General features: G+C 39.0%; 1 protein-coding gene across 2 annotated transcripts in view; it reads right to left on the reverse strand.

Moving 5' to 3' along the window:
- The window catches only part of Exoc2 (exocyst complex component 2), a 165,366-nt gene that overhangs the window by 102,710 nt on the left and 38,247 nt on the right, over positions 1-24,409 (reverse strand). For both annotated transcript variants that reach the window (XM_060372888.1, XM_060372887.1), the window contains 3 exons: positions 21,931-22,057; positions 13,345-13,458; positions 11,591-11,715 (listed from right to left, as the gene is read on the reverse strand). In XM_060372888.1, the coding sequence (XP_060228871.1) occupies positions 11,591-11,715; positions 13,345-13,458; positions 21,931-22,057 (366 nt within the window). The remainder of the gene's footprint in view (positions 1-11,590; positions 11,716-13,344; positions 13,459-21,930; positions 22,058-24,409) is intronic.

A 24,409-nucleotide genomic window follows, 5' to 3' on the forward strand; every position in this document is an offset into this window, starting at 1 on the left:
ATGGATACTGAAAATGGGGTGCATATATACACTGGAATATTATCTCGCTGTGAAGACAAATGAGATCCACAGGTAAATGGAGAGAGCTAGAAATAATCATTCTGAATGAGGTAACCCAGACCAAGAAACATAAATGCTGCCTGTTTTCTTGCTAGACGCTAGCTTTGAATCTTCAAATATGTATGTTACATCTTGATTACCCATACTGGTAGGAAATGTGTACAAGACCATGCTGGAAAAGTGAGATTTCACAGAAAGGAAGACAGAGCAAAGGTAGTACAAAAGAGTAAAGAGAATAATGAAATAAGAAGATTAATGTGGTACGAATAGGAGGGCAGGCTAGAAGCTGGAGCATGGGAAGAGATAACACAAAAGCTTTGCAAAATACAATATAGAAACCTACTATTGTAGAGCCCTCACAAAATATATACATCTACACATGTATACGTGTATACACACATGCACACATGCATGGCTAATGCAGTGGAGTTATATTATAATGGGTTGGGGTCGAGGGAGAAAACAATGCCAGAAGCCACAGATTATCTAATAAAAAGCTGAGTGATGGGTGTGGTCTACTTCTTTTCAAGTTGTTGATCAGTGGGGCCCCATAGGGCCCCTCAAAAACACTCTTGTCTTTACCATTACTACTGTCATTGTTCTTGGTTCCCTCTAGAATCTGAAGGCAAGACATGAAAAACTCCAGCCTGTACTAACCTAGAAAGCCCATCTCTACTATCTGGCTTTCATAATGCTGGAAGGTGCTGTACATGCTACCAGAAAGAAACCTCAGCAACATTCTTACTTGGCTGTGATTCCTGTGAATCACAATAGCTGGCAAGATACAATGAGCACTAGTACAACAGTGGTATGAATGTCAGGGGAGTAGCCAACCCACTTTCTGACAGGATTCAAAACCTGCTCTACAAGACAGAACTACTACTCTTCTGCAAAATGGCCATCATAATAACCTGTCATCTAAGTTCTTATGTTTATATACAAAGATTAGTGCATTTCTCAACCTTCATTAGAGATATTTCTTTATGTAGATAGAGATCAACATAGAGATTTTCAACTGATTGATATGCAAAGAGAATGGAATGCTCAGTTCTAAATTGGACATATACATCAGAGCTCCTTCTCTCAAGGTAAGAATTGCTGCAGAAGAGGGCACAAAAGATTGTAAAAGACATAGGGAGTAGACATCTGCAGTGAACCAATATTTATCAAATATGACAACTCTGTTACAACATGAATTCACAGGGGCTAGGATTGTATATGCAAGACCTACAAAATGTCAAGCCAACACAGATGTGGAGAGGTGCTTTGAAGTTCTACCCCTATTTGAGTGGCTATTGGTAATTGATGGGTATTAGGGAGGAAAGGGAATATAAGAGTATCTATTGCTGTGATAAAACACCTGACAAAGCCAAGTTATAAAATAAAAGTTTATCTGGACTTATGGTTACCGAGGTTAGGAGTTCATGACAACAGAGTGAAGACATATTTGCAAGAGAAGGAAACTGAAAACTCACACTTTGAACCAAAATCACAGAACAGAAAGCACACTGAAAACAGTGTAACGTTCTGAAACCTCAAACAAAGCCTGTCTCCAGTGACACGCTTCCTCCAACAAGGCCCTACCTTCTTAGCATACCCAAACAGCACCTCCAACTGGGTACCAAGTTTCAAATGACTGAGCCTTTGGGAGACATCTCATCCAAACCACCACAACAGGTCAGTGTTGATCAGAAATGCACACCTGGACATCAGATGCCTCTACCCACTCATGCACATGTAGGCAGAACTAAACAGACTCACTGATTTAAGGGTGCTAAAAAACAGCACATGAAATTTGGAGACAAAAAGTTATAGGAAGAATAAGGGAGAAACTGGAAGGAAGAGAATGTGGGTAGATTAGGCCAAAACACATTACATGCATGTAAGGAATTTTCAAATAATAATTCTCAAACAAATATAGTACAGTACATAAATAGACTCAAAAGGGAAAATCACATCTAAAACTTAGAAAGGCTTCTGACAAACTTCAACATCTTTTTACAATAAAAAGGAGGAGTAGAAAAAACACTCTGTAGAATAAAGATTATATCCAACAAATCTGTACCAACATTATACTAATGAAGAAAAGGTGGAAAGTGAGTCCCTAAAGCACAGGTTCTCAACCTGTGGGTCATGACCCCTTTGAGAAAGGTCAAACAACCCTATCACAGAGGTCTCCTAAGACCTCAAGAAAATGCGGATATTTACTATTCATAACAGAAGTAAAACTACAGTTATGAAATAGCAACAAAAATAATTTTATGGTTGGGTTGGTCACCACAACATGAGCAACTGTATTAAAGGGTTGAAGCGTCAAGAAGGTTGAGAACCAGTGCTCTACAGTAAGGTCTGAGGTAGAGTGTTTTACTCTTTCTAATCTTATTCACAGTATAGTGCATGAAGTCTTGGCCAGAGGTGGGGAGCAAGAGAAATAAGAATGGCAGGAGCAAATTATCACTATTTGTAGTTGTAGAAATGTTTTCTCCAGAACAGAAGGGAAGGCTCATGAGACTCAGAAGGTTTAAAATAAAAAATAGATAGATAGATAGATAGATAGATAGATAGATAGATAGATAGATAAAAAAGTCACATCTAGGGAGATGCCAGCCAGCTAAGGAGGAGAGGGCTTGTTTCTTTGACCTGTACAGCCACCTGCAAGCTAAGCAGAGAGCTCCAGGGAGGCATTTTGTGAGCTGACACCCATGTTGGGATTGGCTTTTTGGTGATGCAGTTACAATTTTGAGTCATCCTGCTCAAAATTGTAATCATCGCCCATCCTTCTGTTTGTAAGCTCAGTGAGAACTTACGGTTCACCAAGCCGGAGGGCGTTGCAGTCATTGCTTTGGTCTGTCATGGATTCCCTCATGGTAAATAGATATGGGTGTGTGTAAGTTGTATCTCCCTAGGAAAGGTCTGTGACACTATAATGGTTGACATGAACCTGTATTTAAAATATAAGGCTTTACCAGAAAACTCTTAGATCTATAAGTACAGTAGCAAGATATAAAAATCAACCCCCAGAACAGTCGCTTTACTATATATATACCAATAATGAACTTGGCAAAACAGAAATCAGGAGCAGAGAACTCAAATTACAGCGACCCACAACAGAACAAAATGAAACAAATCTAAGAATAATCCTAAGAAAGTAAAAGGGCTCTACAGTGAAAACTTTAAAACACTGGAAGGAAAAAAACGAGAATATTAGAAAATGGAAGAATCTCCCACCTTCACGCACTGGCAGGATTAGTATTGTAAAAGTGGCTATGTTGGTATAAGTTACTTACACATTCAGCGCAATTGCTATCAAAATTGGAGTTTCATTCTCTATGCAAATAAACAGTTCTGGGTTTCATAGAGAAGCACAAACACATAGGGAAGCTGAGTGGCTATAGCAATCCTGGGTAAAAAGGACAATAATAAAGTTATCATACTACTTAAGTGTGTAAGGCCATAATAATAATAATAATAATAATAATAATAATAATAATAATAAAAACACAGCATGGTACTAACACAAAAACAGACAGACCAATGGAATAGAATAGAGAACCCCAAAATAAACCCTCATACCTACAGCTACCTAATTTCTGACAAAGGTGTCAAAAATATATATTGGAAAAAAGACAGCCTTGTCAAGAAATGGTGCTAGGAAAACAGTATTCACATGCTGGATATCCTGAATAAAACAACATTCCTAGAAAACAAAAATAAAATATATTCCTATAAAAATAAAACAGAATAAAACTACATTTATATCTCTTACCTGATTAAAAACAACAACAAGAGCAACAACAAAATCCCTAACCAAAATGTACAAAATGTATCAAGACCTACTATAAAGCCTGATATCATGAAAATGCTCAAAAGAAACAGAGGAAAGCTCTTCAAAATATAGGATTAAGCAAGGACTTTCTGAAAATGACTAAAATTGTTCAGGAAAAAAACAACAGAATTTGACAAATGGAATTGCATGAAGTTATAATCCTTGCCACCATAAAGAAAATAATCAACAAAATGAAGGAAGAGACAGTCTATAGAATGGAGAAAATCTTTGCTGAGTATACATACGAGAGGAGACTGATATCTAAAAGATGTAAAGAAGTACTATAAAAATAAATATCAAACCTAATATAACAATATACTAATATAAATGGAAAAAAGAAATGAGAGAGCACTTTTCAAAAGATGAAATAGAGAGGCCCAATAGACACATGAGAAAATCATTACCATCTTTAGTCCTTAGAGAAAGTAAAATGGAAACTATACTGAGATTCCACCTCACTCATCAGAATGTGATCATTAAGAAAACAAACAACAAACAGTGCTGGCAAGAACACAAGGGTTGGGTAAAAAGAAAGAATGGCTGCTGGGAATAAACAGCCATTATGAAGACCTCTCAAAAGACAAAAATGAAGCTAGCATGTGATCCATGCCACTCGTGAAAATACATTCAAAGGAATCTAAGTCAGCAGACCAAAGATGACTTGCAAATTTCTGTTTACTACATTGTTACAATAGCCAAGTTATCAGGTCAGCATAGGTATCCACCAACTGATGCGTGAATAAAGAACATGTGATAGATTATAGGTTAAGCAGGTAGGTAGGTCAGTAGGTAGGTGAGATGACATAAATAAACAAGTTGTCTTTACAAGAAAAACGATGTACTGGAGATCTTATTCAGCAGAGTAAGTAGATCCAGACCTCCCACTGCCCACACGAACCCAGAGGGAACGGGAGAGGAAGTATCTAAGAAAGAGGAACGGGAGGAACTGGGCAGGAAGAAAAAACACCACTTTGCAAAATGAATGCAAGCAGGTATAATAAGTTAAAGAAAGAAAAAAACTGTTTCTAGTACACAGAACTCTACATATGATATGATTTTGTGATATATACTCACATTAGCAAAGAAAAACAAACCAAAAGAAACTATATCACAGTGTTAATATGATTACCTCCACCAACAAATAACTCTTGTCTATTATTCCTGGTTTTTAACAATATCAAAACCAGACAGGCCAAATTTATGGCATGTTTCTAACATTTTCAAATTGACTATGATAATTATTTTAAATTATTAGCAGTTAGTCAGTGTGATCTTTGCTCAGTCTCAACTTCCCAACATACTTCTAAAGCAGAGGTTCTCAATCTTCCTAATGCTGCAACCCTTTAATACATACAGTTCTTGATGCTGTGATGACCCCCAAACATAATATTGTTGCTACTTAGCAACTGTAATTTTCGTAGTTACATTAATGTAAATACCTGTGTTTTAGGTGACCCTTGTGAAAGAGTTGATCCCTGTAGCTTCTCTTTGCTACTTTGTGGGTTCTTTTTACTGCCCTTTATCCCCCCAGTTTTTTTTTTTTTCTTTAAAATTTATGTATTCGTTTTTTTTATTTTTTTCAATGCAGTTTATTCAGGAACCTTGAACAATCATCTGACCCCGGGGAAAGCCAGTCCACAGCTTAAATAGCCTCTGGGTAGCCAACCCAGGCGTGCCACGTGGGCAATGCAGATAGGTCCACATACATGGAAGCAAGCCAGGTCCTCAGCCTTAGCCAAATGTGGAGTTGTTCGTGACAGAGAGCACTCACCATCAGGAAGGTGGAAGGCGGAAACCAGCTCCATCTTTAAGGCACAGCATTCCGCAGCTCTCTACAGTTCCCCCTTTTTGTTTTAGACGCATCAGGCAAGAGTAGAGGTCTGATCTCTGATATTAGAAATAAATTGTATCCCCCCAGTTTTACCCTCTATCTCTAGATAGGAGAGAAAGAAGAATAGAGGAGAGAGATCCTTGAATCTACTTTCTTCTTTGCTTGTAGATAGTCTTTGCTACTTTGTGGGTTCTTCCTTTTCCCACTCTTTTCTCTCCACCCCTCCAAACCCAGTGCAACCCCCAACACTAGAGAGGAAAAAAAAGAAGAATGGGGAGGTGGAGAGGCGAGAAAGGGAGGGAGAGAGGGAGAGATCTGAATCTATTTCTTCTTTGAGCACAACTACTAACAAACCACTACCAAGCCTCCTGAATGACCACCGATCACCAAACAAGTCCACCTATCAGGGTTCTAGCATTTATATACCCTCTGAAAACTTTCCAAAATTCCAAACATCACACAATTGCAGAAACGATCTGCAGCTGGCAAAATCATGCTCCTGCTAGAGCACATGGCAAATCATAGTGAGCTGCTGTGGGCAATCTAAAGTAGCCCCATATTCCACACCTGGGATTAAAATAAATGCATATTCTTAAAATATTTCTGTGTTTTTTAAAGAAAACAAATTTCAGAATTCTTACTACAGATACCACCCCCACCCCACCCCCCAGCCGCCGAAGAAGTCATAATCCACAGGTTAAGAACCACGGTTTTGATACAAGAAGATTGAAATAATCCCTTGTATCCTGTGTGATCACCATGGAATATAGCTGGAACTCAACAACAGAAATAGCAAAAAGCCTACACACACATGGAAACTGAACAACTTGCTATTAAATGACAGCTGGGTCAGGGAAGAAATAAAGAAATTAAAGTCTTCCTAGAACTCAATGAAAATGAAGACACAACATACCCAAACTTCTCAGACACAATGAAAGCACTGCTAAGAGGAAAGTTCATAGCACTAAGTGCCTTCAAGAAGAAATTCGAGACAGCTCATTCAAGCAACTTAATGGATCACTTAAAAACCCTAGAAAAAGAAGAAGCAGACACACCAAAAAGGAGTAGACGGCTGGAAATAATCAAACTCAGGACTGAAATCAATCAATTAGAAACAAATAAAACAATTCAAAGAATCAATGAAAGCAAGAGCTGATTCTTTGAGAAAATCAACAAGATAGACAAATCCTTAGCCAAGCTAACTAAAAGGCAGAGAGACAAATCAACAAAATCAGAAATGAAAAGGGGGACATATCTACAGACACTGAGGAAATCCAAACAATCATTAGGACTTACTGCGAAAGTCTATATGCCAAAAATTTGAAAATCTAAATGAAATGGACAATTTTCTTGATCGATTCGACTTACCAAAGCTGAATCAGGACCAGGTAAATCAATTAAATACAACTATATCCCCCAAGGAAATAGAAGCGGTCATCGAAAGTCTCCCATTGAAAAAAAGCCCAGGACCAGATGGTTTCAGCACAGAATTCTACCAGACCTTCAAAGAAGAGCTAACTCTAGTTCTCTTCAAACTATTCCACAAAATAGAAACAGAGGAACATTACCAAACTCATTCTATGAAGCCACAGTCACCTTGGTACCTAAACCTCACAAAGACCCAACAAAAAAAGAGAACTTCAGGACAATCTCCCTTATGAACATTGATACAAAAATACTCAACAAAATACTCGCAAACCGAATACAAGAACACATCAAAAATACCATCCACCATGACCAAGTAGGCTTCATCCCAGGCATGCAGGGGTGGTTCAATATACAGAAATCCATCAATATAATCCACCATATTAACAAACTGAAAGAAAAAAAACCACATGATAATCTCCCTAGATGCTGAAAAAGCATTGGACAAAATCCAACTTCCATTCATGTTTAAAGTCTTGGAGAGACCAGGGATACAAGGCACATATCTAAACATAGTAAAGGCGATATACAGCAAACCTATTGCCAACATCAAACTAAACGGAGAGAAACTTAAAGCAATCCCACTGAAATCAGGGACAAGACAAGGCTGCCCACTATCTCCATATCTCTTCAACATAGTTCTGGAAGTCCTTGCTAGAACAGTAAGACAGTTGAAGGAGATCAAGGGGATACAAATTGAAAAGGAAGAAGTCAAGTTATCACTATTTGCAGATGATATGATAGTATACATGAGTGACCCCAAAAACTCTACCAGGGAACTCCTACAGCTGAGAAACACCTTCAGCAAAGTGGACGGATACAAAATGAACTCAAAAAAATCAGTAGCCCTCCTGTATACAAAAGACAAAAGGGCTGAGAAAGAAATTAGGGAAACAACACCCTTCACAATAGCAACAAAGGACTTAAAGGACCTTGGTGTAACCCTAACCAAGCAAGTCAAAGACTTGTATGAAAAAAATTTCAAGTCTCTGAAGAAAGAATTAGAAGAAGATATCAGAGGATGGAAAGATCTCCCATGCTCATGGCTTGGCAGGATTAACATAGTAAAAATGGCCATTTTACCAAAAGCAATCTACAGATTCAATGCAATTCCCATCAAATTACCAACACAATTCTTTACAGACCTGGAAAGAAAAATTCTCAACTTCATATGGAATAACAAGAAACCCAGAATTGCTAAAACAATCCTCTACAATAAAAGATCTTCTGGAGGTATCTCCATCCCTGATCTTAAGATGTACTATAGAGCAACAGTAATAAAAAACCTGCATGTTACTGGCATAGAAACAGAATGGTGAATCAATGGAACAGATTGATTGAACAGAAGACCCAGAAATAAACCCACACAATTATGGACACCTGATCTTTGACAAAGATGCCAAAACCATACAATGGAAAAAAGATAGCACCTTCAACAAATGGTGCTGGTCCAACTGGATGTCTACATGTAGAAAAATGTAAATAGATCCATACTTATCACCCTGCACAAAACTAAAGTCCAGTGGATCAAAGACCTCAACATAAAACCAGACACATTAAATCAGAAGAATAAGTGGGAAAAACCCTAGAACTCATTCGTACAGGAGACAACTTCCTGAACAGAACAACAACAGCACAGGCTCTAAGAGCAACAATCAATAAATGGGAACTCATGAAACTGAAAAGCATCTGTAAAGCAAAGGACACCGTCATCAAAACAAAACGACTATCTACAGATTGGGAAAGAATCTTCACCAACCCTTTATGTGACAAGAGAGCTAATATCCAGTCTATATAAAGAACTAAAGAAGCTGAAAAGCAGCAAATCAAGTAATCCAATTAAAAAATGGGGAACAGGGCTAAACAGAGAACTCTCTGTAGAGGAATATCGAATGGCAGAGAAACACTTAAAGAAATGCTCAACATCATTAGCCATTAGGGAAATGCAAATCAAAATGACCCTGAGATTTCACCTTACACCCAGATGGGCCAAGATGAAAAACTCAAGTGACAACACATGCTGGAGAGGTTGTGGAGAAAGGGGAACCCTCCTCCACTGCTGGTGGGAATGTAAACTTGTACAACCACTCTGGAAAGCAATCTGGCGCTTTCTCAGACAATTAGAAATAGCGCTTCCTCAAGATCCAGCCATACCACTCCTAGGCATATATCCAAAAGAGGTTCAAGTACACAATAAGGACATTTGCTCAACCATGTTTGTAGCAGCCTTATTTGTAATATCCAGAAGCTGGAAACAGCCCAGATGACCCTCAACTGAAGAATAGATGCAGAAATTGTGGTACATCTACACAATGGAGTATTACTCTGTAATGAAAAAAAAAAAAGGGAAATCATGAAATTTGCAGGTAAATGGTGGGACTTGGAAAGGATCATCCTCAGTGAGCTGTCCCAGAAGCAGAAGACACACACGGTATATACTCACTCATAGAGACATATAACATAGGATAAACCTACTAAAATCTGTACAACTTAAGAAACTAATCACGAGAGAGGACACTGACTAAAACGCTCAATTCCCATCCCTAAAGGCAAAGAGGATGGGCATTAGAAGAAGAAGAAAACAGGAAACAACCTAGGAACCTGCCACAGAGGGCCTCTGAAAGGCTCTGCCCTGCAGACTATCAAAGCAGATGCTGAGACTTATGGCCAACTGTTGGGCAGAGTGCATGGAACCTTATGTAAGAAGTGGGAAATAGTAAGATCTGGAGAGGACAGGAGCTCCACAAGGATTACAGCAGAACCAGAAAATTTGAACACAGGGGTCTTCCCAGAGACTCAATACTCTAACCAAGTACCAGGCATGGAGATAACCTAGAACCTCTGCACAAATGTAGCTCATGGCAGTTTAGTGTCCAAGTGGGTTACATAGTAATGGGAAGAGGGACTGCCTCTGACATAATCTGATTGGCCTGCTCTTTGATCACCTCCCCCTGAGGAGCGAGCAGCTTTACCAGGCCACAGAAGATGACAATGCAGCCACTCCTGATGAGACCTGATAGACTAAGATCAGAAGGAAGGAGAGGAGGACCTCCCCTATCAGTGGACTTGGGGAGGGGCATGCGTGAAGAAGGGGGAGGGAGAGTGGGATTGGGAGGGGAGGAGGGAGGGGCTTATGGGGGATACAAAGTGAATAAAGTGTTATTAATAAAATAAAATAAAATTTAAAAAAAGAACCACTGTTTCAGATAGAGTAAATGTCTCGTAAATACTGTATTCACCTTACAACACAAGTCTGTCTACAGGTCTCTCTTGTTGTCATAAGAACAACTATTGGTAATGCAGAAAGAGATCAGCAACCACAGAGCACCAGGGGTCATCAAAGAAGAGGCTCTCCTTACTCCATTCCCTCCCCGCCCCCCAGCATGAACCTTTCACTCAACCAAAGTCCTAACCTCCACCTACAAGGAAGGGGCAATATGAGATACATACTTAGTGAATGCAGAAAATTTGGTGGATATTTTAAAATAGTAAGAGTTTTTAATATATGTTAAATATTAAAGATAGTTAAGAAATATGAATAGTTATGAAGGAGTAAGATGGCTCAGTCGACAAAAATGCTTGCCACCAATCCTGACAACCTTAGTTTTCTCCCTGGGCATCATATGATGAAAAGAAGAATTGACTTCCAGAACTGTCCTGACCTCCACATAAGTGCAATGGTGTACACACACACACACACACACACACACACACACACACTAATAAATAAACAAACAGATAAATTATTAAATTAGTAGTAGCATACAAGTACTTAGTTACAGAGACTTTCATTTTTATAAGTAATTATGGTAAATTTTATAAATATATACTTACATGTTACTAACATAAAAATATGTATTATATATTTTCATTACATGCAAAAGAACTAACAGCAGTTTCTAAAAACCTACTCAATGTCATTCATTGAAGTATCTGAAACACTAATACAAGTTTCCTTTCTTATAATCATGATGTCAGAGTGGGCAGCTGACTGTGTGTATGTCGGGGGCCTTTAGGATAATGGCTAAAAAACAATGCCACATTATCATTAGTCCTTCTCAAATGAAACACATAATGAGGAACATTTTTAAAATTAGGCACATGAGTAAGATGTGATGTCTGTAAAAGGACTTAAGAATTCTAGAACTTTGCTCATTGGGATTCAATTTCTTATCAGCCTCAAAGACTGAGCATCATAGAGAGGTATAGGAGTCTCCTGTTTCACATGTAAGATGGGTCGACAGAGCCTTAGAGACAAATATTTACAGTACTAGGCCTTCAAAGAGATTCCGGCTTACTCTGCAACAAATATTTATGGTACGTTTTAAACCTCTACTTTTATAAATACAGACCGAATGTCACACCCTATAAACATGAGGGAGCACAGTGTCAGGTTTCCACAGTGGAACAGTGGAAGTCCCAGCAGATGGTTCTCAGGGTTGCCTTACCTGAGAGAGCATCTTGAGCTTCAAAGAAGGTACTGAGGCCACCCTTCACGTACGCCAAACTACCCTCGCTCTTCTTGTTGGCCTGCCTTTTGAGGTTGGTGACTGCCATCTTGAGCTGTTCAAAACTAAAATGAATTAAAAGAAATCAACTGTCTCAGATTCCTGACAAGATGAACCTTTAAGTGTAAAATACTAGGCATGCTAAAGTTTCCTAGTATTAATACAATACATTAATACAATAACCACATAAAACAAAACAACACAAAAAAACTTTCAAAATCTTATCTAGACAGGACTCCTAGTGGAGGGAGGGTAACACCACCCCATCCACAAAAACTTAAACTCAAATTCTTATCTAGATCTAAAGCTTTTATTTATTGTTATGCCTGACAGATATAAAAGGAGTCTTACATCGTCAGATGGAAATCTAAATAGGGCAGATCCCTAAGAAGAAAGTACAAATGTAGATATTATAATATACATGACTTGGCAGATAGAGGCTCTGAGGATTTTCTACTTTCAGGGAAGAGGTAGCTGGCCCAGTTAAGGGACAGAATTTCAAAGGCAGATTTTTCCACTCACACACGAAAGTATCCTGAAACACTGAGCACAATGCTCACCTCACCACTCAATACCCAGGCCTCTGTCCTTAGTGACAAAATTACACAAAGCCTGTGGGTGATTTATAATTTAAGTAAGAGCCAAGAAGCAAAGCACATGAGATGCATGTGTGAAGGAAGCGGATAAAACTCACTTTCGTGAATGCTAGCTTAAAATGTTGCAATAAAACAACAAATAATATGACCATGCCATTTTATCTCTATCAAAAGCTGAGAAAAGGGAGGTAGGCCTCTGTATTTTAGAAATTTTATTTCTACATGAACTGACAAAAATCTCTTAATAAAATCTGCAATATTATTTTAAGTACCACAGTAATTCCACACACAAAACATATCAATTCTGTTATGACAGAAAAAGAATGTCCATAATGAAAAATTAAAGCTATCTTCTACAATTATAGACTGACTCTTGCAGTATTTGCTTTAAAATATTATCAGACTAAATTTATTTATGTATTAAAATACCAACTTTTCCCATGTTTTCTAATGGTTTTCACCTCTGTAAGTGAATAAAATTGTATTAACATATACTTTAACTCACTGACAAAGAATATAAATCTTAAGTATTAACTCCTTTATTTTAATGTTTTCATTAATATTGCTGTTTTCAATCAATCTGGTAAAAAAAAAGTTACAAATGTTCTTTATAGTACGGGGAAAATGCTAAAGGAACACCTGAACTTGAGGTTCAACCATCTCCTTATCTTCACACAATGATAAACTGACTCAAGTTTCTTTGCTCTGTGGTCAGAGAAGGCAGGGTGTTCTACATTTCACACAGAACTTACCATTTTTTGTGACTGATAAGGAACTATACCACATTCACATGTATCAGCTTGGGTCCCTTACTAAGATTCTACATGGTGGGGGTCAGGAATAAAATCTTCTAAGAATATCATTTTATAAACATTTTATATCATCAGGAATAAAAGTCTTCTAAGAACATCATTTTATAAACAAAGTTAAACTGAGACTGTCAGGGACTCACCAAGGTCAAAGAACTCACAGCCCTACAGCTACATTAACATCTGCAAGGCCAGACTTAAGCCAGCCTTCCTGCATCAGCCCACTGTTACTGCATCAGCCCACTGTCTGAAGCCCTCAGAGTTCAGGGTCTGCCGGACATCCACTAACCTGGTGGTGGAATGATTCTCTATGAGATACCAGGCTGCTGAAAAATTCTCACTTGTGAAATCAGCACTCATGCCAGGGAACAGCCCTTCCAACTCCTTCTGAGGAAGTTTACTTCTAAAGAAAAAAAAAAAGTTAAAATGCATTACAACTGATACCAGCTACTGATACCACCGAGTAATGTACGATAAATTAACATACGAGCCTATGTTTATATATAGTAAGCTATTGAGAACATATCTGAACATATGTATAGAATACACTTTCTATATTATGGCTGATTTCCTACCACATAAACTTTGTTGTGGCAAGCTGACATTTGAAATTAACCAGCACAGGTGGAATCATTTCTTGAACACTGTCCTGCCATTTTTCTAACTGCGGTGAACACCAGCCTGTCACTGACCTATCTGAGGTGAGCAGGTATTTGTTATTCCTCAGGAAAAGTTCACACTGTATCTGCCCTAGCCAGGCCTTGTCCCTAGGCACATAACCTTGCAGGTTTTACTGCTAACCTACATCCCTTTTTGCAGGATGATGTCCAAGTTCTCAGCTACATATTCTAGGGTTTCCCTGTACTGACCCTGCTTATCTCTTAGAATTCATTTCTGCAACTTTAGTTCTCACACAAGAAGCTTCAGAGCTTCAAACAGATCATACCAGAGTCATGTTTGTGTGCACTTTTTTCTTCTGACTTGCTGAACCTTTTCTCAAAAAGGTTTCCCTGCTCAAGCTAAATTACACAGTATAAACATAACGTCACTGTAAGAGCAATACCTTTACATTATATTCAAAGAGAAACACTATGCTAAAAGAAAATACGGGCAGCTCAAGTGTCTGTGCATTTTTGTGTCTAGAGCCTCAGTACCTAAGTATTACCCACACAGCCCACACATATACTAAGGAGCCTCACCACGACCAACGCTTCATCTTCACCCCAATGTAATACTTTTGATTACTTCCCCCAGCCATGATCAGTAAGTAGTTGGTGGGCTGACTGTTACAAGGGGGGTAGATGATGCCAAGCTTTTTATCCTTCCTCTCTGTCAGTTACTGTGTCACCCTGTAGGCTGCAATAGGCACTTGGAAACTGATTTTGCACTGACTCCATACTTGGCCAACAAGGTAACAGAAGGCACAGGAGTTCTTCCCCTAAATCTGTAGTTGCCTTGGACACACTGCCCCAGATAAGTACAGCTCTCCATGACAGCAAGGCTGCATACTGGAGCAAAGTCATCACCTTATAGGAACCAGACCGTTCACTCACAGGATGTCTTAGTTAGGGTTTTATTGCTATAAAGAGACACCATGACCATGGCAACTCTTATAAAGGAAAACATTTAATTGGGCCTGCCTTACAGTTTCAGAGTCTTAGTCCATTATCATCATGGCGGGTAGTTTAGCAGCACACAGGTAGACATGGGGCTCGGGAAGGGGCTGAGAGCTCTACATCTTGATCCACAGGCAGTAGGAGTCTGCCACAGTAGGCCTAGTTTAAGCATATGAAACCTCAAAGCCTGACTCCACAGTGACACACTTCCTCCAACAAGGCCACATCTCTTAGTAGTGGACCAAGCATTCAAACACATGAGTCTATGGGGGCCTTTCCTATTCAAACCACAACACAGGACAAGAACTTCTTCCAATAACCTTGCAGAATCTCAACTGAGACATGACCATTCAGAGCACACCTTGGCCAGGAATGACAAACCATACATATCATTTAACCCTTACCCCAATTCTGCTTTCTGTTAAGCCTCAAGTTCACGCCAATGGAACCCTTTATGTGGTCATGTCAGAGACAACAGGAACTGAGGCACAGTCACCTGCAGCAGCCTGAGGAGCTCCCTTACAGTTTTAAAGGGCTCAACCCAGGTAAGACTGGATCCTGGGCTTCAGCACAGAAAAGAATTTCAGGATGAGGCACTGTGAAGCAGAGTTGGGTTTATTAAAAGATGCCTTCAACACTGAAAAAACGACCAGGAAGAGCTTAAGGCATCTGAAAAAGAATGATGTGAGCTTTTTTAGGAGGCAGTGGCACTGCAATCTCTTTACAACAGCCATACAGGCCATTGTGGCAGTTTCTACTGCTATTATCTTTAAAGGGTTACTTTCTGCGGTTGGTGGCCAAGCCTACCTACTGGGTACACATCCTTGCACTTTTGCTCTAAATACCCAGGTACAGGGCTAGGGCAGGATGAAGGAACAGGTAAGACGGAACATTCCCAAGCCCTCACCAGTACACAAGGAGGCCTGCACTCAGCTCACGGGGGACTGAACCCTATTTGAGCCATGTGAACATATCCACACACTCCCTGACGGTGACTTGTGGGGACCTGCGGCTGTTAGATGTATTCACTTCTTCCTTATATTCACCGAGTTGGGCTGTCACTCCTAGGACACTCTCCATACAGCCCTAGCATTTTCACTGAGGACAATGGCAGCTGTAAGCCAAGCATGTGCTGCTCTCTTCTCGCCCTTATTACCCCACTCAGATCCGTGATGTCTGAGAAAGGCTGATGGCAGTCTTCCTGGAAAAGGTGTACACATTTAAAAAAGAACTCAGAAGAAACAGCCGTTCTTTCGCCCCTACACATCATTATGCCAACTTTCAACAGCGAGAACTTTTAAAAGTATTTTGTAATGATGAAGGAAACTGGTTTATCAGAAGAGCAGACCGGAGTTCTGCAAACCTCAGCAACATGACTAAGAGAGTGTCACCTCTACATTTTGTACATTATGAGAAAAGAAGTGTCCGTTTTATTAAAAAAGAAAAAAACACAAATGAATTGGCATTTTCCATTACCTATAGCTGAAGGCATCTTGATTTAGTATTCTAGCCTTAAAATTACACTAAAATAGATTGATCAAAACATATATACCTAAAAAGTATGAAACAGAAACAGGAGCTGAAAAGTGCAGCTGACTCCTACAGGACCCACAGGCAGTGGGCAAGGATCAGAGAGCACAGGCCCCAAGATGCCTCCACCTGTATGCCCAGCCTGAGAACGCAGCTCACCTCCCCAGGTTCCATACACTCCTAAGGGTCACAACAGCTTACTCTTGGCAATAGTCTGAAGATTAAAATTGATGTTAATTCTGAAAAGCTGCTCAAAAATGTTGTTACCTGTTACATTCTCTTCTTTATAGCTAGTATTTTAACCTCAGCATAGCAAGTAAATTAAATATTATCATTTTTACAAACAAATAAACATACTTAGACGTTACATGTCTTTAGTCATGGTTTTGCCTGGTACTTCTAAATAAAGAAGCTACAGATCTATGAAGACTTAAAACGCCCATGGCTTCCTCACAGCAACAGGAAAGAACAACATGTTAAGCTAGCCCATGTGGCAGACACACAGTTACAAGCCTGCCCAGAGTTACAGGATGAAAGACAGCCCAACAAGCCTGTAGGAAAAAGCGAGGTGAATATTCACATCCCATCTGAACATCCTATCTGGGAGGGAGACGCTTGAAGGCACCACGAAACTCACAAGGTATTTTCAAGAAGGAATCAAAGCAATTTTTCCATTAACCATACCTGCTGACCCTAAAAATGTTTTCATCAGATGGCAGTGTACACTCAGACTTTTCCTTCTAAAAAGGGTTGGCCTCGGGCATCTGACCAAGCAGACAGATACACAACAGGAATGATTGTAAAACACATACTAGAAACCATGCTATGTGCTTGCATGTTTCCTTGATGTGGCCATGGAAGACAAGAGGGCTGCTGACAGTTAATGGACTCACACTGTTCTTTGAAGGCTGTGCTATACTCATTTCTTTCAGCTTTAAATTTCAACAACATAATCTACAACATCACATTAAATTTTAAAGTCCAGCATAGTTCTGGCACTGTATCATAGGCCACAAATTGACCTTTACAAAATTCTTCCCAAGATCAGGTGCATTTAGGGTGGTATGGCCATAGATGACCTTTACAAAAGTCTAAACGGTAAACTGGAGACACTTCGATGATGTTCCCAGAAATGACTCGGCTGTCACCTTCTCTTTCTTGCAAAGGCAGCTTTCTGAATGCATTCGGGAAACTCGTCACTACTTCTTTCTGTTGGAAATCCAAGTAGTAAGAATAGAGCCAGGTGCACACGGCCCAAAATCCATGCAGAAATAGAACAGATAATGCCTATGCATCAGCTGAATACTCTAGACACCATTCCCAGTAATAGTTCACTCAGGAAGTGGGAAGTGATTGAAAGCAGGAGCCAAGCTCCATTTCTCTGCCTTCACTTCATACAAGCACACTGCCAAGACGTCTTTTTGATAAACATTCTCCTTAGGCAAACAGGATTTTTAAGAAACAAAATCTACGGAGGACTTTCACTTAATGTGAGCCTATTTTTATCTTCTTTTACAGCTTAAATAGTTTGTATCCATTATAACTGGAACCAGGCAAGAACATATGTATTTGTGACAGTCAGCACAGTAAATCAGAAATACAGACCTTTTACAAGCGAAGCCTAGTCTCAGTCAAAGCGAAGTTACCTCTTCAGAGCAATTAGTAACGTTTTTATAGGTACCACGGCACCATGTGTGCAAAAACATCAGTTAAAAATTTAGGGACATGAAGGACTTTAACAGTGGAAGGCACCAATAAATGCCAGTTGTTAAAAACTTGTTGGCTGAAAGATGACGGCATGCATGCTGGGTCCACCAATAAAATATATTAAAACCTGACTCATACCAAAAGCAACAAGGAGCCTATATTATGTTATTCTCACTTGTTTTTTCATAGTCAAAGAAACTATGCACAGCACCACAGGAATCCTCATCCTTCCTCTAAGTCAACTATAGTGAATCTAATATTGGCAGGGCAACTACTAAGTGCTGACTCATTTTCCAAAGGCCGCCTCCCACTAGTCTGAGAAGTCAACAGGACCACAAGTGGTTGTTTTATAATAGGCATTAATATTTCTTCAGACCGTGTTAATCACTACTTTTCCACTAGCAAATAATATTAAAATCCCCATGTTCCTCATTCAGTGCTTTAAAATTTTTGAATGACTTAAGAAATTCACACATGGGCTAGAGAGCTAGCTCACAAGTTAAGAGCACTGGCTGCTCTTCCAGAGGTCCTGAATTCAATGCCCAGCAACCACATGGTAGCTCATAACCATCTATAGTGAGATTTTATGCCCTCTTCTTGCATGCAGGTATACATGCAGGCAGAACATTGTATACATAATAAATAAATATTTTTTTAAAAAAAGAAGAAATTCATACAAGACATTAATAATACCAAAGGCAGTTAGGACTATAATCTGAATACAACATCATTATCTACGGAGACAAAAAGGGTTTTACTAAAAAATGTTAAGTGAGTTAGGAAAGCAGACCCCCACTAGGGTTTGACATTCTGCCTCTCCTTTCCCTTGATCCCACAACAAGAGAATAAACAAACCTTCATGTAACAGAATTCAAGAAAATACACGTAGCTTTCTTAGGTGGAAGGGAAGGAGCTATAGAGAGAAGACAGGGCAGGAGGAAAAACCTATTTGAATAAATAAAACCTATTTTTTTTTTATTTTAACACTATTATTATATACACTTACTTGTGATAGTTCTAGATGTCAATTTGCCACAACCTAGAATCATCTCGGGAGAGGACCTGACAGAGGAATTTTCTAGGCCAGGTTGGCCTGTTGGCATGTCTGTGGGGAACTGTCTTGATTGTTATTGGAGGTGGGAAGAACCATCTTAAATGTGAATGGTACCATGCCATGAACTGGGCCCTCACTGCTTAAGAGTGAACTAGCTGAGTCCTGAGAAGCAAGAATTCTCATTCCATACATGACTTGACTTGACTTCCCTAAAATAATATACTGGAACCGGGAATTTTAAATCAAATGAACTCTCCCCTAAATTACTTTTGGCCAGGACATTTTTGTCATAGCAACAGAATGAAACTATAACATTAACATAAAAGATGTTTGTCCTGAGTCAGAAAGGAGCAAAGTATCAAGGAGACTGCAAGCATACAAGCCACATGGCAGCCATGCTCACCTGTCTTCATGCACGGTGCTCACAACAGCCCACAGAAAGGCCTAGGAAAACCAGGCCAGACCTTAAGTGATCAGCACTAAGCCCTGGATGCCTAATTCAAAGCCAGAGAGTTTGGCTCCAAGTCACAGGACCCTACCTCTTCAGAGAAATGTAAGGCAATTCTGAAGAGAGCTAAGTCTTCTTCTCACGCCATGTTTTCTGCCTGCCTTCCTGATTTTACTAATGCTGCTAGACTACTCTGTGGCTAGCAGCAACCAGGCTAAAAGATCAGAAGAGGTTGAGTTACCTGCCAAAAGGAAAATGAGAATAGGAACTATGGCGAGAACAGGTTGTTGTGCTGGTCAATTTTACGTCAACTTGACACAAGCTGGAGTACAGGGTCTCTCAAATGAGAAAATGCCTTTATAAAACTGGCCCATAGGCCAGCCTGTAGTACATTTTCTTAATTAGTGACTGATTTGGGAGGGCCCCACCTATTATGGGGGTATTGCGCTGGGCTGGTGTTACATAACACTTCCCTCCAAGAGTAAAACATTTCACCCTGAAGCTCCTTAAGCAAGAAAGTAAACAACACAAAATAGCTTCAGGAAGTCCCTGAAACTGGGCAGATCCTCTAGGCCCCTATGAGGCAGAGTATGCAATAAAAACTGAGACTCTCTCTTAGACAATGTGAGGCTGAGCTGCAAAGATGACTCGAAACCAGAAGCTGCCTGGAACAGGCAGAAACCAGCTAAGCTTCCTAGAAGAGGTAGACAAACTGAGGCACCCAGAATAATCTCAAAGCTGTTGAGCTGCCTGTAGGCTGTGCAATGTTCTCGAGGTTCCCAGCTTTGTGAGCTGTCACTCATGCTAGGTAGCCCCCATTAAAACTCATTGATTCACCAGCTGGACTTCAGTGGTATCCAGTTTGGTCTGTCATGGGATTCCTATCTGGGGTGGGTAGACATCTGAGTTGTGTCACTCCAAAAACGTTCTGTCACACAACAGCTGGAGTTCCAAGGTGCTGTAGGAAAACAGGCTGAGCAAACCATGGAGTGAACCAGAAACAGCACCCCTCCATGGCCTTTACATCAGTTCCTGCTTCAAGGTAACTGCCCTGACTTTCCCTAGTGATGGACTGTGAACTGAGAGTGCTTAATGAAATAAAACCTTCCCTCCCCGAGTTGCTTTCAGCCATGGTGTTTTATCATAGCAATGGGAACCCTAACTAAGACAGGGTTGGTCTATCTAACTCCCCTTGGTCTGTTTCCTCTGAAAAGCTGCCTCTTAGTTAAGGAAGAACAGTCAAAATGATCCTCCTTCCTACACTTCACAGCAGCCAGGGGAAGAAGATGACTTTCTGGAGTTTTGATGCAGGCCCTTCATGGGTTTTCAGTCAACTTCAAGCCTACCTGCCCTTACTTGATAGTGTACTCAAACATTCCTGCCCTTTATCTTTCTATTTTGAACTGCCTCAGTCCTCATTTACAGGATACTGAAACCCTTGAAACAGTTTTAGAATGCCCCCTGCTTTCAATATGCAACCTGGGCATCCCAAGCTCGCTAAAAGCTGCTAAACTCTACAGCTTTCAACAAACAATCCCTGCCCAAAATGGGGGCTCCTGTATCCTCTAGAGCAGGGATACTACAGCAATGAAAATGTAGTTTGCCCTCAAAAGTATTAATGATCTTCAAGTGTATACATGAAGGTTCAGTATTTAAAGACTGGTAAAAAATGTTCCTCATTCTTAGAAAACCTATAATGCAGATATGGTTAAGACACTGATAGAACTAACTTGCTTCCCTTCATGACTATTCAGGAGGCAACACCCATCATGTAACACTGTAATCAGAATAACTAAGGCCAGAAAATAAATTAGATAAAATATATTAGATGAATTGATTAAGATATATATATTATACACATACACACACACACTTGGGATTATGAAAACAAAACTTTAAATTCACTATGAAACAAGGTATCATTCGACTGGCACAATTCTGATAAAGAAAGTTAAATAAGTCTGGGTTAAGTAAAAATTTAGGGAGGACTTATCAAAAACAAAAGACCACTTTGGGCCAAATTATTCTAAAATATTTTTAGGAAAGTGAAGAACATGAATACTACTGATTTCAAGTATCATCTAAACATTAAAATGTACTAATGTTCATATTATTAATTACGAGTATGTTATGAACTGGGGGACACCTCCATAGTATAATATTGCTTTGCATGTATGGGGCCTACATTCCACAGCCAAACCCCAAAACCAAAAGGTAGTACTGTTATTAAAATTTCAAAATACTTTTTGATCACATATTGGAAACTCCCCCAAAAAACTAAAATAATTTTGTCAGAGATTTTACCTAATGAAAACACTGACTGAAGCAAAACTCATCAGACTTCATAAATATAACCATAAAAATAAAAAAATAATAATCAAAATAAATAATAAGAGTAAATAATACATCTGGCTGACTTATCTTTACCTGTGCTCTCTAGGACATCCGAAATATGAATGCCTCAACTGCAAGAACACAAAATTGTTAGAAGCTGAAATTAAAGAACCAGACAGTACTCACTTCTCAATTTCAATGCCAAGAGGATTTGCAGGACGAAGAGACAAGGGAGGAATCCCTTTATTCCTGTCAGTCCGCATATCATAATAATTCATTTCATCTACCCATACTGCAGATTGATCTAAAATGCCTGTAAAAGTTAGAAAGATGCACACAATAAGATAAAGGCACTCCAGCTACCTTTACATCTCACCACACCGCTTATTTTTTAAGAGAGTTAAGGGCACTACAGCTCAAATTCCTTTCAAGCCTGCATGTTTTATGAATAAAACTGAGAATCTGGAGACTGGCAAAAGTAACACCTATTGGTTTATGGTTTCACTACACATTATTCAACATAAGAAATTTCAAGCCACTCACAAAACATTCTGAATACATAGAAAATTATTTGTACACTGTTAAACAGTAATGATTAGGTTGATAATAACATTTGAAAAGTAAAATATAAGATATAATGATATGACTTACAATGTCTCTTTATTCAAGAAAATACTCTGAACTCATGGCAACTTTTGGGGAAAAAAATGGCTGAGAAATCTCAAGTTACAAAACATTCAAATTAAGCATTAATTCCAAGCTTCTTGCATGTGACTCCTGAGGAGCCATCACACATATATGACTTACATTTAACATCAAGGTTCGTTTCCTGACTTTATAATCTAAAGTCATTTTACTTCAGGTGCAATGCAAATGTTTTTAAATTTGTTTTTAAAAATTCTCTTTAACTCTTTAAGCACTAACATGCATTCGTGAACAGTTACGTATAGCTTGTTATTTCTTGTTATTTCTCAATCTCTTCATTACGCCAAATGCTGAAAATGTCCTACATGATTGTTTAAAAAAAAAAAAAAAAAGCATCTTAGCCTGTTATCAGTTTGGTAAATCCAAGAAAATATCAAACATTAAATCAGTTAAAGAATGTATAGCTTGTATAATGGAAAAATGGCTAGATTATTCAGGGCAAACTGACTGGGTGCAAACCTGAAAAAAGATATGAGCCCTAAAGATAGGACTCTCTTTCAGGGGACCAGGCTTTGTACCAACCTGGTCAGTACAAAATTGCGGGGACTCTGGTCTGCAACAGAGCAGCACTGAAGAATCAGTAACTCTGAGGAAGTGTGTCCTGCTGGTTGCACTGAGGCTTCTCAGAAGAAAGTTGTCTGAACACCAGGCAGCTACAGGACCCTGTGCAGACTACTTCTTTGGCAGCCAGAGTGGACATTAACAAGGGCTCTGTACAAGCTTATGCAGAAGTCTGACATTCTGGGCCTGTCATTAAATCTGCCATTCATCGTTTATGAGCCAGTCTAATACTCTGGGCTGGGTATTGAAAATAAAATTATATTCACTTAATTTCTCTCCATGTGCTGTATAAACAAATATCATAAAATGATAAATTTTATCGAAATGCTTACATTTCCTCCAGAAAGCTATAAAATGGTTCATGCTTTGATTTCAGAATTCATTTTCTGAAGATATTAAATATATATACGTATTTAAATGGGGTTATATTTCTATTTATAAATGTATACATCACATACTAATTCAAATTTTAGTTTTCTTCTATTCCTTACATTTTTTACTTCAAATGTATTTTTGAGGATTTGCGGGGAACAGCACTATAGGAAAAAACCTCTATGAGCTGAGATGTATAACAAAACTTTGTCACTATAGAAAGAAATATTACCTGAATTTAATTAGGATTAATGATCTTATATTACAGAAATTTTATATTTGTATATTTATGCAAGATCTTACAGGAGCACAATAAGGAATCTAGCAATATTTTAAGAGATAAAAATATCCATGGGAATATTTTTAAAATTACTAATTTTTGTATTGTGCTGCACACTTCACATTTATGTTCTAACTTATCCAATCTTATGGTATCATTCTGCTTTTACTCCCAGAAAACAGGCATTAGGGCTACACAGCTGTTGGTGGTAAGAGCCTGTGTTTAGAACTTGAAGAATCTGTTTCCTCAGACCCAAATCCTAACTGCTGCAGGGCAGCAGGAGGTAAGAAAACAGGACGCACGATTCCAGGGGAACAAAGGAAAGCATGTAAAGCTAGAGGGCTACATTTCATCTGGCCCTAGAAGGATAAAAAAAAATAAAGAAGGGGGATATTATTTAGATGAAATGACCACAAATTTGGCCAAAGTAGAAGCTATTTCACTTAGAACCTTAACTGTGTAACAGCATTAAAGCAATGTGATTTGTTCAAGATCAAGAAGCCAAAACCAGTATCCCAAACCACCAAGGGGACAGATCTCATCAGTAACTTAGAAAAGACAGTTCTCACACCCACTGTCTTCACACTGACAGTCAGCTTAGTGCTTTTCAAAGGGAATGCCCCACAGTGAGTTCACAGCCAGTCCTAAGACTCTACCATGAGAGAGAAAGTCATGAACAAAAGAAGATAATGCAAACTGAGACGCAGCTAATGTCAAAATGAACACACTACATCTAATGAGAAATGG

This window comes from Meriones unguiculatus, chromosome 19 (genome assembly GCF_030254825.1).
Source record: "Meriones unguiculatus strain TT.TT164.6M chromosome 19, Bangor_MerUng_6.1, whole genome shotgun sequence".
Classification (NCBI taxonomy): domain Eukaryota; kingdom Metazoa; phylum Chordata; class Mammalia; order Rodentia; family Muridae; genus Meriones; species Meriones unguiculatus.